This window comes from Mauremys reevesii, linkage group 22, assembly GCF_016161935.1.
Source record: "Mauremys reevesii isolate NIE-2019 linkage group 22, ASM1616193v1, whole genome shotgun sequence".
NCBI lineage: Eukaryota > Metazoa > Chordata > Testudines > Geoemydidae > Mauremys > Mauremys reevesii.
In genome coordinates this window covers 7206091-7221618 of record NC_052644.1, presented here as the reverse complement: position 1 = coordinate 7221618, position 15528 = coordinate 7206091, and the positions used below count along the sequence as shown (strand labels likewise).

At 45.6% G+C, this 15528-nt stretch overlaps 1 protein-coding gene across 1 annotated transcript in view; it reads left to right on the top strand.

Moving 5' to 3' along the window:
- The window catches only part of PPP1R37 (protein phosphatase 1 regulatory subunit 37), a 140246-nt gene that overhangs the window by 78884 nt on the left and 45834 nt on the right, over positions 1–15528 (top strand). The window contains exon 6 of the mRNA XM_039509649.1: positions 8542–8692. Coding sequence (XP_039365583.1) covers positions 8542–8692 — 151 coding nt within the window. The remainder of the gene's footprint in view (positions 1–8541; positions 8693–15528) is intronic.

Genomic DNA, 15528 nt, shown 5'->3' with positions numbered 1-15528 from the left:
TGTTAATTCGTATAGCTAAGTCCTGGTGATGGACCTCCTTCAAAGTCATCCTATAATTACCTTTTGTTCCCTGAGGAATTTCAACTTGTTAAGACATGAAATTGTATAAAAGATCATTGGGTCCTGATTCTGTCATCTCAGATCTGCTTAAGCTTCTTTAGGGGAAGTTTGAGTAGCAAGGCTGAGGTCCCGGTTATGCTGGTACGCCCTGAATGTGATATTTGGATATTGGGCTATAAACTATGAACTATTTCTGAAAGAACTCTTTGCAAGTACGAAGCTCTGAATCTATGCTATGAATCTGCACCTCAATGAATTGAACTCATGTCTGTATGTATACTGATCTTTTAACCATACTCCCTCTCTTTTTTGTTTTTTAATAAATGTTAGTTTAGTGAATAAGAATAGTCTGTAGCATGTATTTGGGCAAGATCTGAAACATGCATTAACCTGGGAGGTAATGTGTCCAGTCCTTTAGGATTGATAGAACCTTTTCTTTTATATGATGAAATAAGATTTACAGAAATTTTCATCATATTTGATGTGGGTATCAGGATGGAGGCCTGAGGCTGGATCACTTTAAGGGAACTGTTGTTTGGACTTCTGAGTAACCAGTAAGGTAATAAAGAAGCTGTTTTATGCTGGTTTGGTGAATCTAAGTATTGGAATATCCACCAGCTTTATGGGGATTGTCTGCCCCATTCTTTGCAGTTCACCCTAATTGACTGACCACAGCTGGCTCCACGCTAGGACCCCGGTCTCAATTGCTCTTTCCAAAATAGATGCTGTAAGATCCTTGATTCTAAAAGGGTGTTTCCAGCAGGGTCTTCCCAAAGAGCCAACAAGAAAAACTGAGTTGAGCTTCTAACAACTAAAAGTTGCAACCTTGGCTTTAAGCCTCATGGGCAATGACTTGCTTCTCTGGAGCCATTCTAGCCCAGATGAGTGAGCTATCAGGATGTCAGCACCAAAAGGCAAGAAAATGATGTTATTTCTTCCTTCAGAGTCGATGCCTCTGTTCTCTGTCAGCCAACTTTAGTATTTAGTAGGCATCTTCATTCAGTTACTGGAAAAGCTGATGGCCAGGAGAAACAGCTGATCATGGCCTCCAGATTTTTCAGATGAAAACCATATGGAGAAGGATTGGGCAGAGCTGAGGCAGATAAAGATTAAAAAGTCCCTGCTATTACAGATATGCTCTATATCTGTACATATGTTTAATAAAATGCCAATAGATAAGGCAAGAATAGCATAGTTCTTGGGGTTTGTAGGACCAGTGAAATTTATGCACTGCAAATGGCTTCCTTTGTGAAGCTATTTACATCAACTCTTACCACCTCTCAGATCCAGAGTCCAGCCGGAGGGGATTACACATAGCCCTACAAAACTAGGAACTCTGATTAATTCCACTGGGAATCCACTCGTTTCAGAGAAGAAAGGAGCTGGTATTCCAGATGTGGAAGGGGCAGAAATACTTGTCTCTCAAACCCCAGTCCAACGATCCGTTCCATGTGACTGGAGACCTGACAGATTCTAGGGAAACATCCTTGCTGGGAGAGACACCAGGCACTTGTCACCCAATGGAGGACAGCTGTCACGGATAAACAAACTCTGGAAACGCTCTAGGATATTCTGTAGACTTTGAGTCCTTACTAGAAACCTGTGGTCACAGAGTCACCAGGCCGATGTTCTGGAACTGCTCCACATGCAGCCAGTCAGGACTGTGGTATAGCATGCCGTCTGTAACTGAGTGTTGCCAGGGCAAGAAGCCTATGTGGCTTTGGCCTTCCTGTGTCTGACTCAGCATTCACCATGCGCTTCCCACAGCGAGTCCACCTCAGCAGGGCTCCTGGGGAAGCCAAAGGGCTCTGCACCCTAGTTCCACGGTCAATGTGACTCTCTACCACCAGTAAAACAGAAGGTTTATTAGTCAACAGGTACACAGCGTAGAACAGAACTTGTTAGCATGGAAATTAGCGACTTTCAGCCACGCCCATCTTGGGGGGTGGGGACCCTGGGCCAGATGCCCTGGACTCCCCACTCCAAGTCCCAAACAGGAGACTGCCTTGGACCCTGCTGCCTGGCCTCCCACTCTCCCATAGCTCCTCCCCCAGGCTTTGTCCTGCTACCCAGGCAAAATGTCACCTGGTCACATCTCCTTCCTGGTTCTCAAGTTACAAAGGGCATTGGCCATAGCTTACATGCTGGCAGCTGGGCAGCCTCACCTGGCCCCAAGGGCCTCAGCAAAAGTCACACACCCAATTCCTACCACCTAGGCATTGGTGCAGTACACAGGGAAACTGAGGTACACACAGTATTAGTACATGCCAGAGTCCTATGCAACATAACAAGGGGAAAAATCCCACTTTGTCACACCGGTCCGTGAGGATTTCAGAAATTCAGCCCAGGACCGAGTGTGTAAATTGCCTGATCAAAATTGGCCCCACTGAGAGTTCTTTTGAGGCACAAGTATTGTTCATTGTGCCTTAGAGTGTGGGGGCAACAGAGCAGTCTTAAAAGACCATAAAAACCAGAACAAATATATTCTGTGTTCATCACTCTGGTATCCAGGCCTGGATCAAGGCAGAAGCATGATAGGAACATACTTTGGGTCCCTGGAGTGCCTTGATGATGACTCATAGGCTTTGGGGGCAGAAGGGACCATCATGATCATGTAATCTGACCTCTTGCAGATTGCAGGCCATGAAAATCTCACCCACCCGCTCCTGTAATAGACTGAAAACCTCTGTCTGAGGTTAGTGAAGTACTCAAATCTTTATTTAATGACTTTGTCACAGAGAGAGCATCATTTACTGTAGTTCATGGGTTCCCCTTGGACCATGTGAGTCATCTCTGGGGGTATGTGGGAGAAATTGTGTAATGGTGGATTTTATTTATTAATTTATTGCATTTTTATAATAGGCTACTCAGATGAAACTTTAAAACTCTGTGGGAATTTGTTATATAAAATACAATTAGTTAATTTACCTCAGAATGTACCAATGAGAACACAGAGATGTTGACATAGCGTGATTGGAGGTGAAAGCCCTGTACAGCATCGGTTCAGTTGCCCAGCAACTGCCAGTCTCTAACTCTCTAACTGAGCTCCGAATTTAGGATTGTTTTTTCCCCAGCTGTATACATTTCCCTATATATCTGTATGTAACAGTGAAGTATGGACAGATGACTAAAGACAAGACAGGTAGTGCTAAGAAAGAATACACAAAGTATCAATGATGAGAAGGGCAGGGGTATGCGGGCAGCTGGTAAATCTGGAAGGGGGTACGCTGTAAGAGAAGTTGGGAACCTCCGCTCTAGTTCAAACCAGCAAGTGTTCCAAGCCCCACTCTGCAGTGGAAGGCAAAAATCCCTCAGGGTATGTACCAATCTGATTTATGGAAAATTTCTTTGCAGGTGCGGTGTTCAGCCCACTGGGCCATCGTCAGTCCATGCATTATGCTTTTCTGGGACGATGGGTAAACATCCTCCCCATCAAAAGACAAAAAGTGGAGGCATGTAGTAGGAAGAGAGCCTGAGACACCATAAGCCCTTGCATCAGAGGCCTGGTATGGGGCATGAGGCCTGGCCTAAAGTAGTAGTCAAAACTTTACTGATATAAAGCAAAGACAAGCTGTGAGCAAGAGGCAGGACCGCTCACAGAATCTGGCAAGAACAGGGCTGAAATACACATTACTAAGAAGTGCTAGGCACAGAGCACTCACACAAACACATCACGATATCAAGTGATACCACAACATCCCAAGATCAAGGATGGTACAAAAACATTCCCCAAGGATAACAGGAACATACTGACCTCTCCTCAAAGATAAGGTCAGGATGACAGTACGTAATAGAGATGTTTTGGTCGAACCAACATGTACAAGGTGATGGGTGATAACTAGCCACATCAGGGGGCAGTAACTAACCGTGTCAGAGGGGCAGTATGTAACTTGTTTGTATTGGGGTATAAAGATGTATCTCAGGAGTGTCTTTGTCTAGCCTAGGGAGGAACAGAAAGTCCCACCGTTCACTGAGCTGGCCCATTGTTACGGACATACATATATTAGTGATCCAGTAGAGTCTGTGGGATACTAGTACCGTGCTTTGTCAACATGAACCTGGCCTGGTGCCTTCGTGGTCATAGGGCGGTTTGCTCGAGGTCTGCTGTGCCGGCTGTCTGCACAGAGCTGGGGCAGCACACGGAGAATGCAGAAAGAACACACAGATGCAGCTGAACATCTAACCACACCTGTTTCAGCACTTTACTCCGCGGATGGTTAGAAACTTTCATCTAGTTTTAAGCCTAAACTTGTTGCTGGCCACTTTATATTCATTTGTTCTTGTGCCAGCACTGGCTCCTAACTTAAATAATTCCTCCTTTCCTGGGGTTTATCCCTGTGATGTATTTATAGAGAGCAATACTATTTCTCCTCAACCTTCGTTCTGTTAAGCTAAACAAGCCAAGCTCCTTAAGTCTCCTCTCATAAGGTAGGTTCTTCATTCCTCTGATCATCCTAGTAGCCCTTCTCTGCACCTGTTCCAGTTTGAATTCATCTTTCTTAAACATGGAAGACCAGAATTGCATGCAGTATTCTAGATGAGGTCTCACCAGGGCACTGTATAATGATAATGACACTTCTCTATCTCTATTGGAAATACCTGGTCTGATGCATACTAGGTTTGCATTAGCCTTTTTCACGCCACATCATATTGGCAGCTCTTAGTCTCCTTGTCACTTTCAACTGATAGGTCCCCATCTTAAAGCAAAAATGTTTCTTGTTAGTCCCTAAACGCTATTAAATTTCATCCAATTTCTATTATTCCTGTTTTCAAGGTTGTCCACATCTTCTTGTATCATATTCTAGTCTTCCTCCATATTGGCAATACCTCCCAGCTTTGTCACCTGCAAGTTTTATTAGCACACTTCCACTTTTTGTGCTAAACTCCTAATGAAAATGTTAAATAAGATTAGTCTCAAGACCGATCCTTGAGGGAACTCCATTAGTAATCTCCCTCCAGTTTAACAGTTCACTTTTCTGCATGATCTGTTTTTGTCTCCCCTTTAACCAGTTCCTTACCCACCTTTTGATTCTCATATTAATCCCTGTCTTCTCCAATGTAACTAATCATTTTCTAAGTGGAACTGTATCAAATGCTTTACTGAAATTTAGGTAGATTAAATCTACTGCATTTCCTTTGTCTAGAAAATCAGTTATCTTCTCAAAAGAAAGATCAGGTTAGTGCCAGACCATCTTCCTTATGTAAAACCATGCTGTATTTTATCCCAGTTACTGTTTACCTCTGTCCTTAACTACTCTTTCTTTCAGAATTTGTTTTAAGACCTTGCATACAATTGAGGTCAAACTAATGGCCCTGTAGTTTCTCAGATCAGTCTCTCTTTTCTTACATATAGGTAGGTATGATATTTGCATTTCTCCTGTCATAGGATATGGACCCCCAAGTTTGCGGTTTCATTAAAAACCCTTACTACTGGGCTGGCAATTTCATGTGCCAGTACCTTTAATATTCTTAGATAGAGGTCATCTGGGACGTCCAATTTGGTCCCATTAAACTATTTGAGTTTTTGGTTTCTACCTTGAATTTGGGAATTTCTTCTTCCAGAGCCTTGTTCTCATTAGCTACCCTGCCACTGCCCCCAAGCTCCTCCATTACCCTGATTAAAAACTGAGGCAAAGTAACCATACAGGTGTTGGGCCATACCTGCATTATCTTTAATCTTTACTCCATCCTCCTGAACGGTCGTCCCGGTTCTTGTTTTCATTTTATTTATATGGCTAAAGAACCTTTTATTGCTAGTTTCTAATTTCCTTTGCAAGATCCAACTCTGCTTGGCTTTTGGCAGTTCTCACTTTTTCTCTGCATTTTCTGACCTAAACATGAGTTTATTGAAAATAGATTTTTGTCAGATTCTCTTATGAGATTACAGGTTTGATTGATAGTGGTAACAGTATTGATGTAATAGACGTCTGTAAGAATTTTGTGTTGGTAGCACATTTTGATGAAAAAACAGAACGATTCAGAATCAACACAGCACACATTACATGGATTAAAATCTGGCTAACTGAGAATTCTCAAAATATAATTATAAACAGGTCGTCATCATCTTGGCCCTATTTTGGGGGGCCTGAGACTTCCCCAGTAGCAGCCAATGCAACTGGCCCAGGGGCTGCCTGAGCTGCTTAGGTGGCCCCCGGGCTAGGCACACTGGCCGCTGCAGAGGTCACGGAAAGTGACTTCTGTGACCTCCGTGACAAACTGGCAGCCTTACTGATAAAAGTTTACAATGACACAAGTGTGGGGGAGTGGTAAATACTGAGAAGGACAGGTTGCTGAAACAGAGTGATTTGGATCCCTTGATAAGCTGGGTGCAAGCAAATACGTATATTAATGGAGCTAAATGCAAGGCGGTAAATCTAGGAACCAAGAATGTAGGTCACACTTACAACATGGGGGACTGTTCTTTGGAAAGCAGTGACTCTGAAAAAGACTTGAGGGTCATGGTGGATAATCAGAAAAAGAAATTGTGTTCATTTTCCTCAGCCACTGTATAACTACTGTAGGCCCAGTGAAAGGGGCGTCTCCATATTATTCAAGAATATTACAAGAAACTTCCTCCAGTTTTCATACTACAGCCTCTGTTTTTCAGACCAAGCGCTACCTTTGGGCCTACTTGCCTTGTAGAGTATCTATAAAGGATTTATTAGTTCTAGTGACTGCTTGGAGACAGCAAAGGTGTCGCATTTACCCTCATTTTGGAATACCTCATACAGGCTTATTTGGATGAGTAGACTAACTGCTGTACAGCAGTTAACATCTCATTCCTGTAGTCTTCAGCCAGGAACAAGTCCCCTTTCCCCAGTGAAGACTGCTTACTGTAGTTGCAGATGTGAGCTGTTGCATGGTATTTCCTTCAGATGAATGTATGCAAAGGTTGTTTCCGCTGTTCTTCAGATGGCCATATCCATATAGTCATCAACCAGTCTTGATGAAGTTCCTCTGTATGCTGGACTCATGCACAGAGTTCCTTCTCTCAGACCCATTGGCTGAAAATGTCCTGCTACCAGCACTGGGCACAGCACCTCATCAGGATGCTCTGAAGATTCCCGCTTGAGGTGTTCTAGACAAATCTGCTCAATCCAAATAGAGTCCTTAGCCCCATCCCAATCTGAAAAGGTTTGTTCTTTTTCTCCAGACTGGCAGGATGTGGTATGATGGCTGGAGATGGATATTCAAAGATAGGTATCATCTTTGTTTCTTACCTGAGAATTTCCTTTTTACTTATTTGTAAAGATCTTTCTATGTAATCTGTTCCCGTGATGATCAGGTTTTTCTGTATTTAAAAACAGACCATTACAATCAGTACTGCAGATGGATCATTATTGCTATGGTAGCCCAATGTCAACATTTATTTTTTTGGTGTGTCTCTTCTCACCACAAACCTTGCCTAACCAGCAGCTTACAAAGTGCCCCGATGGCCACCAGAGGAGGTGAATTCCATGAGCAAGAGCCATTGACTGAAAATGTCCTGCTACCAGCACTAGATTTTTATCCTAGGAGCCCATGCTAAAGTGCCCAGCTTATCTTAGTTGCTCTAATGGAACATGGGTGGATGGAACATGTTTCTTGAGTAACTGGATCCCAAACCATTGAGGTCTCACAGATGCTTTTCCCTGCCAGCTAGAAGAGGAGCAGGTGACAGCTAAAATACAAACTAGCCTAAAAGGAAAAATGGCTAATTCCTAGAAGATGCGTCTTAGTTGTTCTCTGGGACATTAACAAAAGAAGCAGGGATGTCTGAAATCACTTATCTTATTTACTTTGAAAATCTGGAGAGCCATTCTGGCCTCTTCACTTCAGCAAACTCCATCACTTCCCTTTATATTTCCAAGGCATTTCCTCTGAAGCAGTGAAAAGGCACTGTCCACAATCGGCTGAATTGCAGGCAATCCACTATTGTTTAAAGTATTAAGTGTTACTGACTAGAGGGGAAACTGTCATTCCTATATTTTGTATTTGTTACTGGCAGGCTGAATTCTGGAATGCTGTATGGTTTTTTTTGTTTTTTTTCCCCAGCTGGTTGGACAGTCGCTAGTAGTTGGATTAACATGTTTGTTGCTGAGATACACATAAATACCCAAATTCTGTTTCATGGGTGAAAAAATAAGATGATCTTATGGTTAAGGCACAGATCTTAAGGCAGGGAGATTGGTGTGCTATTCCCTTTTCTGTCACAGATTCATTATATGATCTTGAGCAAGATATTACGCCTCTGTGCCTTAGTTTTTTCTCATCTTTAAAACCATGATATGTTACCTAACTATTTTTCCTAGGGAGTTCAATAATGTTTGTAAAGTGCTTTGAGAGAGACCTAGATGGAAGGGCAGATCAGGCAAAGTATATGCAGAGGCTGTGCCCAGCTGGCTTGAGTAGAACTTTAAATGTGCTTTGAAAGTGTGCAATGGCTGCATGTTTTTTGCTCTGTTTTGTTTGTCATCTCACCCCTCTGCCTTCCTTTTCCAGACTAACTGTCTGCAGTACCTGGATGCTCGGAACACTCCTCTGCTGGATCACTCGGCGCCATTTGTTGCTCGGGCTCTGCGCATCAGCAGCACCCTGGTAGTGTTACACTTGGAGAACGCCGGCCTTTCTGGGCGCCCGCTCATGCTACTAGGTGAATAACCTGGAGACTCTTGTTCACAGGGCATGGTCTGTTTCCTGGAGTAATCACATGTGGTTGTCTCTTCTTTGCATCCAAACACCTTTTATTTACCTGGATAACTTCTATGTTTTTAATGCCTTGAAAAGAGAGGACAAACTATTCTACTTCAAGTGATTGTCCAGACTTGTTCCACTGTTGGTGCACATGTTCCCCATGCATGTGAGAACCAATTATTTTGGTCAACAGTGTCCGCTGGCTGTGCAGTCACACATCCCACCCAAGAGTAAAAAGGGCAGAGTAGCCCCAACTTTCCCTCAGTTACTTCTTACCAGTGATGAGCTGCCAAAATCTTAACAACCGGTTCCCTATAAAAAGTTCTGATCCTCGTGGGGCCGGGGGGCCCTGCAGGGCCTGGGCCAATTGCCCCACTTTCCCCCTCCCCTCCCCTCTGGCCAGCCCTGGAGCGTGCAGCAGCCCCCCCACACACACACCTTGCTGGGCCATTCAAAAAGTGGCAGCAGGATGACTCCAGAGCTCAGCTGAGCTGCCCAGCTGATGCCGGCGGCTGGCCACGCTGCAGCTGGGGGGAAGCGGGGGAAGGGCTGGGGGAGCCTCAGCCTCCCCAGCTGGGAATCCTGGGAGCAACAGGATGGTCCGGCCCACGGACCAGAGTTCTTTGCCCACCCCCTGGCCCTTTAACAACCGGTTCTCCACGGAGGTCTAATTTTAGCAACCGGTTCTTGAGAACCTGTGGGAACCTGCTCCAGCTCACCACTGCTTCTTACCACCCATGGCAGTGAGATGAAACCCCTGCTGTGTCTGCTTATTTGGCACATACTGTGATTTTTACCTAGCCTTGTATAGAATATTTAGACAGTGTAGTTAGTACAGGACCTCCACGTCAGCCTTCTCTGAAATGCATTCATCTGTACGCACAGGGCCATTTAGACAGGCAGAACTGGGAGGTCTCAATGCATGGGTGAGACAGTGGTGTAGGGAGGAGGGTTTTAGATTTATTGGGAACCTTTTGGAGGATGGAGATGCCCATACAGGGTCCACCTAAACTAAAATAGAACCAGATTGCTGGCATGTAAAATTAAAATAGAGCTGTACTTCAGGTAGCCTGCTTCATTGACTCTCGGGCTAGATCACCCTCTTCAAAGAGACACATTATGCCTTCTCAGATAAGCCAGTTGGTACAGCTACAGGTACTTGAAAGGCAGGAGGAAAGATAAGAACATCAGCTCCAGGGGAAGAGCAACCATTCCCTGCTGTAATATTCTCACTCTTCCCTGACAAGTCTGTGACTCCATCTGTGTCTGCCTTCACTGATGGCTTTAAGGTATTCCAGGACCTGATGAGATGTGTGTTGGAAGCCTTAGACGTAGCCTTGGAAATGGTTCAAGAGAAGCATCACAAACTCTTGGACATTCTACCTCCTCCTACACCAGGGAGGCTTGCCATCCCCATTAATAAAGGCCTACTAAAGGCTGAAAAAGCTGTCTGGCATCCACCTACATCCATCCTACATGTGATAAAGAGCAGATGGGAGGTACCAAGTCCCTGCTAAGGAATTCAAATATATATATATTTTTATTCACATTGAGCATCAGTTTCTTCTATGGTGACAACAGTTCAGGACTTCTTCGGCCACAAGATATATTTGTAGGCTAACCTCCAGTTAAGGCTGGCCTTCCTATCAGGCCCTCCTCTCAAAATATGACTGTCTAAACTGGGACAGAGTCTCAGTATATAGACAAATGGCCAAAGGAGCAGCAGCAGAAGTCGTCATCTTTCATGGCAAAGAGATCTCTGATTGCCCACACTTGCTATAAGCTGTGCTGATGCATCTGATACAGTGCTCATAATGACCATAGTTTGTAGATGGAAATCAGCATTAGGGAGGTGAAGAGCTATCAATCCATTCAGCCCACATGAAATACCTCTGTTTCCAGGCAGGAGCATCCTACTGCCAATACGGAGTCCTGCCCTTTTGTCTTTCTTACAGCATCAAGGATTTTCACCAATAAGTAATAGCTGTTCTCAACCAACTTCTTCATCATCAGACATGGACAGCCTACTGAGGACTGTTGTGCCGGCTAGTGACCATGGTGATGCACAAGGCAATGGGTAGTGAAGTTCCCAGATCTGGCTCAGTCCTACAAATCTATGAATCTTTGGGGTTGCCCTGTAGGCGGTGCCAGGTCAAGTCACAACATGCACCCCTTTTGAGTGTTGATGGAGAATTTGAGAGCACAGTGCGCTGAAGAGTTTTTGTCCATCTTGGTGAAATGGTCAAAGACTATGCAACGCTGCTTTTTGAATATAATCATGGATTGAAGGGAGGCTAGATCTCTGTGAGGTTAAGATATTTTGCACTAAGTCAAACCACATTATGTTCAGGATTTGGCATTGACAGCAGGTATGGAATGCCTCCAGCTGCTCCAAGTCTGCTTATATTAGGGTCCAGGTTTCTGACATCTGTGGCAATACAGGTAATACACAGGCTTGCTAGATCTTGAGCTTTTTGTGTCAACACAAACAAGTTCTTGCATCCACAAGTGAGACATAGACTTTATGTGGAAGACAGCAGAACCTAGTAATTGAAGAATGTCCAGTTTGCTGTGACTGCTTGAACTCATCAGCACTCTCTACAGCACTCACTGCACTGGGGAGTTCTGGTGGCCCAGTTCTGAATTTCTGGACCATGGTCTTCTGCCATGAGACATTCAATCCCATATTGTGGATGGTGTCTTGGAGATGTTGGTGGGTGGAACTGAAATTCTCTTACTTCTCAACAAACAAGGGAATGTTGTTAGTGTAGTCTTGGTCAGCAAACCCTCGTGATCATCCTTGATTCTGACGTGGAGTGGCAAGTACTAATATTCAGTCAGCAGCTCAACAGAATAATGCTGGGGTGAGAATTCATCGTTGCCGCACACCTGGGGTTGTGTAGAAATGCGACCAAAGCCATGAACCAGTGTGCACTCTTGCTCCACTACTGTTCTGAAGATCATACACCAGGTTTTGCAGAACATCTAGAATTGAAACTTCTCTCAGTGCAAGCCGAAGTGCTGACCTGTTGACCAAATCAAAATCTAATGTGATGATGATATATGCCACATGAAATGATTGGTTAAATTTTCAGTACAGCTCATCTAGAAGCCAAAGGGTAAGAACAGTGTCCATTGTCGACATGATTGCTGTAAACGGTGATCTCTGATAAGGAGTAGCTGCCTTCTACCAAGAAGAACATAAGCAAAGACCTTTCCAGGGACTGATGATAATGAGATCGGACTGTAGTTGCCTCGCTCGAGGAGAGATCATGTGCCCTGGTACGCTCCGATGCCGTCTTTCAGTTCTGTAGGTACTTTGCCTGATGCCCACACTTAAGAAGAATTGATGTAGGCCGATGTTACTGGTTCCAAGGCACCTTTCAGCAACTGGGTCAGAATACCTTCCGGCCCAGCAGCATGTCCATTCTGTAACTTTGGTTTGGTCTTTCACATGTCCGTGAGTGATGGAGGATCAGTGTTGTTGCTGGGTCTGCAGCTGTGCAGTTTGTCAGGTCACGTAACTTTGGACAGTCGTCAGCAGGTGCGCAGTTCAGCACACTTTCATAATGCTTTCCATCTGTCCATTGTTGAGCAGGGAGAGCCATCTAGTTTCATAATGGGGGATGTTAAGGCACGAATCTCTGAAGCCAGTTATTCAATGGTGGCATATGATGTAGCATTACGTATACACTCAGGGCGATCTCCACATCATCTGAAAGGATACTGAGGTTACATATGTTATCCTCAATGGGCTGTGTATATTTCACGGCATCAAGAGGCTCCTCAGATAGACAATGGACATTGTACTGTTGGTGGATGTCTGGCTTGCGAGGAGGTGGAAGATGCAGAGAAAGACTGAGTGACCACTAATCTGTGGTCTAAGTTTGCTAGTGTTTCTTTGTTGCCAAAGACCTCGTGAGATTTCACTATTGAGCAATATCTGACAGGGATGTGATCAGTTTCTTTCATGACGTCCATTATTTGAAATCCAGGTCCAGCGATGGTTATTAAGGTGCCTAAACCAGGAGCCCATAACAGACAATCCCTCAGTGACACACAGTGTCAGAAGCCAAGTGATGTATCGTTTGGTGAACCCAAACCAAAGGGGGGACCTATTATAGTTTCATTCCTACTTCAGTGACTGCCTGTCATGGCATTAAAATCTCCAAGCACGAGCACTGGATTTTTGCTACTGGTTGGTGATAGAATGCATCCTGTTGCCCAGGTGATGCATCAGCTGTCGTCGTGGCCTATGCACCAACAGAAAAGTGTTCATAATGATGCTGGAGCGGAGCATAGAGTAAGCATGGAAAGATGGGGTTCTTTTTTATTAAATTGTGTGCTAGTCGTTTGTCCAATAAACAAGTGCTACACCTTGAGTTTGGTGTGGACCACCAAAGTGTGTGTGGGGAGGGGAGGGCACGTTGCTTTTCTGTGGTGCCAGCAGTTAGTCTTGTAGCGGCTGAGTTCTTTGACAAGAGCTTGTACCCTGTGTCATTCAGTGTTAACACATTCCATGTGGCGACACAGACCGTGCCTCTGAAGTCTGGTTTGGTCATTGTGGCTGTGCATTCACAAGTGGGGTTTGGGTCGCTTCTGTCCTATGCGTGCAGAACATGCCTCTCCTCCTGGAGTCAGTAATAGCAGGGGTTTTAACCCTGGTGCTATAGTCGAGGTCTGTCGTGGCTGGTTGCTTTTTTCCCTTCCTTGCCCTGCTCTGCCTCCTTGGGATTGGGGCGATATAGAGGAGTTTTTTATTTTTGGGGACACCAGTTCCCTTTCCCAGGAACTTCTCTGTCAGATGCCATTGGTTTCTGTGGGGGTGGATGACCATTATGAAGATCTAGCTCCCTTTCTGCCCTATATGGCCCATGCATCCACAGCTGTAGCTCATCCACCTTCATCACCATTGGAACTTGGCCCTTGTCAGCTGAGTTGCCATTGGCCTTCGCTCATTACCCTTAGCAGAGGCCCTTATCGCATACTATCGACTGGGGCCAGTCAGACTCGAAGCTTGTGTGGGCAGGGTCTACCACACACTGAAGTAGAGCAGCTAGGCTCACCCAGAATCACCAGTGCATGTCTGAGATTTCTAGGACCCATGACCTCGTGCACTCATGTCACACGCATGCGAGAGGTCATCTGCAAGGGTGATTTGAAATCCAGTGTATATATACCTAGCAGATACCACATGGACATGCTGATCAAGGTCCCAGAAGAAGTCCTCTCCTTTTTATACTGGTGGAAAGACCCATTCAGATATGCAAGGGTGTGCCTGTCTCTGCACTTCTACCTACCAAGACTCTGACAGACACCCAACCTCAGGAATCTAGATCCCACAAGGCTCTTCTTGGTTGGAGCTGCCTAGCTCTGATAAAGTGGCCCTTTGACAGTCCCTTATTTGTATAAAAGAGCCTCAAAAATCTTCATTTTCCGAAAGCCCAGTTCTTTCTTAAAGACGGGAAAACTTGTTTTTTGAAAAATGATTTTCAATGATCCCTTAGATAAATAAGGGATCGTCATCAGAGGGCTACTTCTTTGCTGGAGCTGGACAGTTTGAAATGGAGAAGAGCCTTTAGGGGGGCCCTGCAGGGCTAGTCTTGGGGCTGGTCTACACTGGGGGTGGGTGTGTGTGTCGATCTAAGATACGCAACTTCAGCTACGTGAATAGCGTAGCTGAAGTCGAAGTATCTTAGATCGATTTACCTCGGGTCCTCACAGAGCGGGATCGACGTTGCGGCTCCCCCGTCGACTCCGCTACCGCCGCTCGCTTCAGTGGAGTTCCGGAGTCGACGGGGAGCGCGTTCGGGGATCGATATATCGCGTCTAGATGAGACACAATATATCGATCCCCGATAAATCGATTGCTACCCGCCAATAGGGCGGGTAGTCTGGACGTACCGTTGGAGAGTGTGTTGGTAGATTGGAGCTAGGAGCCCTGTGTGTGTGTGTGGGGGGGTGCAGCATCAGCTGTGAGGGAGCCTGGAGCCCCTCCCTGAAAGCCCCCTCACTTTCCCTTTCCTAGAGGAGCCTCACTAGCAAAGGGCATGGGTGGCAAGAAATGCTGGATCAGGGCTGGCAGTTCCACTCTAGGGGAGATGCAAACCTCAGGGGAGGGTAACTGCTAGTTCCAGTCCTGCTGCTGCTGCTCCCCACAGCCACCAGCTCCCTTTGCTGCTGTTACTAGGAGTTCCCCTCTTTCCCGGCTACTTCTCCCTGCTCTTGTTCCCCCGGGATGGGCTGACGGGCCTAGAGCAGCTTGCAGAATGTAAGCAGGAGCAATGCTGCTGGAACGGCTTCTGCCTCACAGAGGTCATAGGTAGGGTCCCACTAAATTCACAGTCTGTTTTGATCAGTTTAATGGCCATAGCATTTAAAAATTAATCAGTTTCACAGTTTCAGGTGTTTTCATTTGAAATTTCACGGTGTTGTAACTGAAGGGTCCCAGCCTAAAAGGGGCTTATGTGAGGGTTGCAAAGCTGTTGTAGAGGGGTCACAAACTGGGGGAGGTACGCAGAACTGGGTCTGTTTCCCTCTCCGCCCGTCCGCCCAAGAGTGGCTGTGCCGGGGCAAGAGGAAGTCCTGTCCCTCCCCAGCCCTGCCAGGACTAGCAGCTGCAGCCCCAGGCATGGTAGAAGCCCCCAGTTCTACCCCTCCCCTACAATAGCTAGGTTTCAGGGGGGAGATCTGATTTCATGATTCACAATGTGCTGCAGCTTCTCACAGCCACGACCCCATTTGTCTGCTTCACAAAATGCCCCACTGACTCCATGTCAGTCCCTGAAGCCTCTT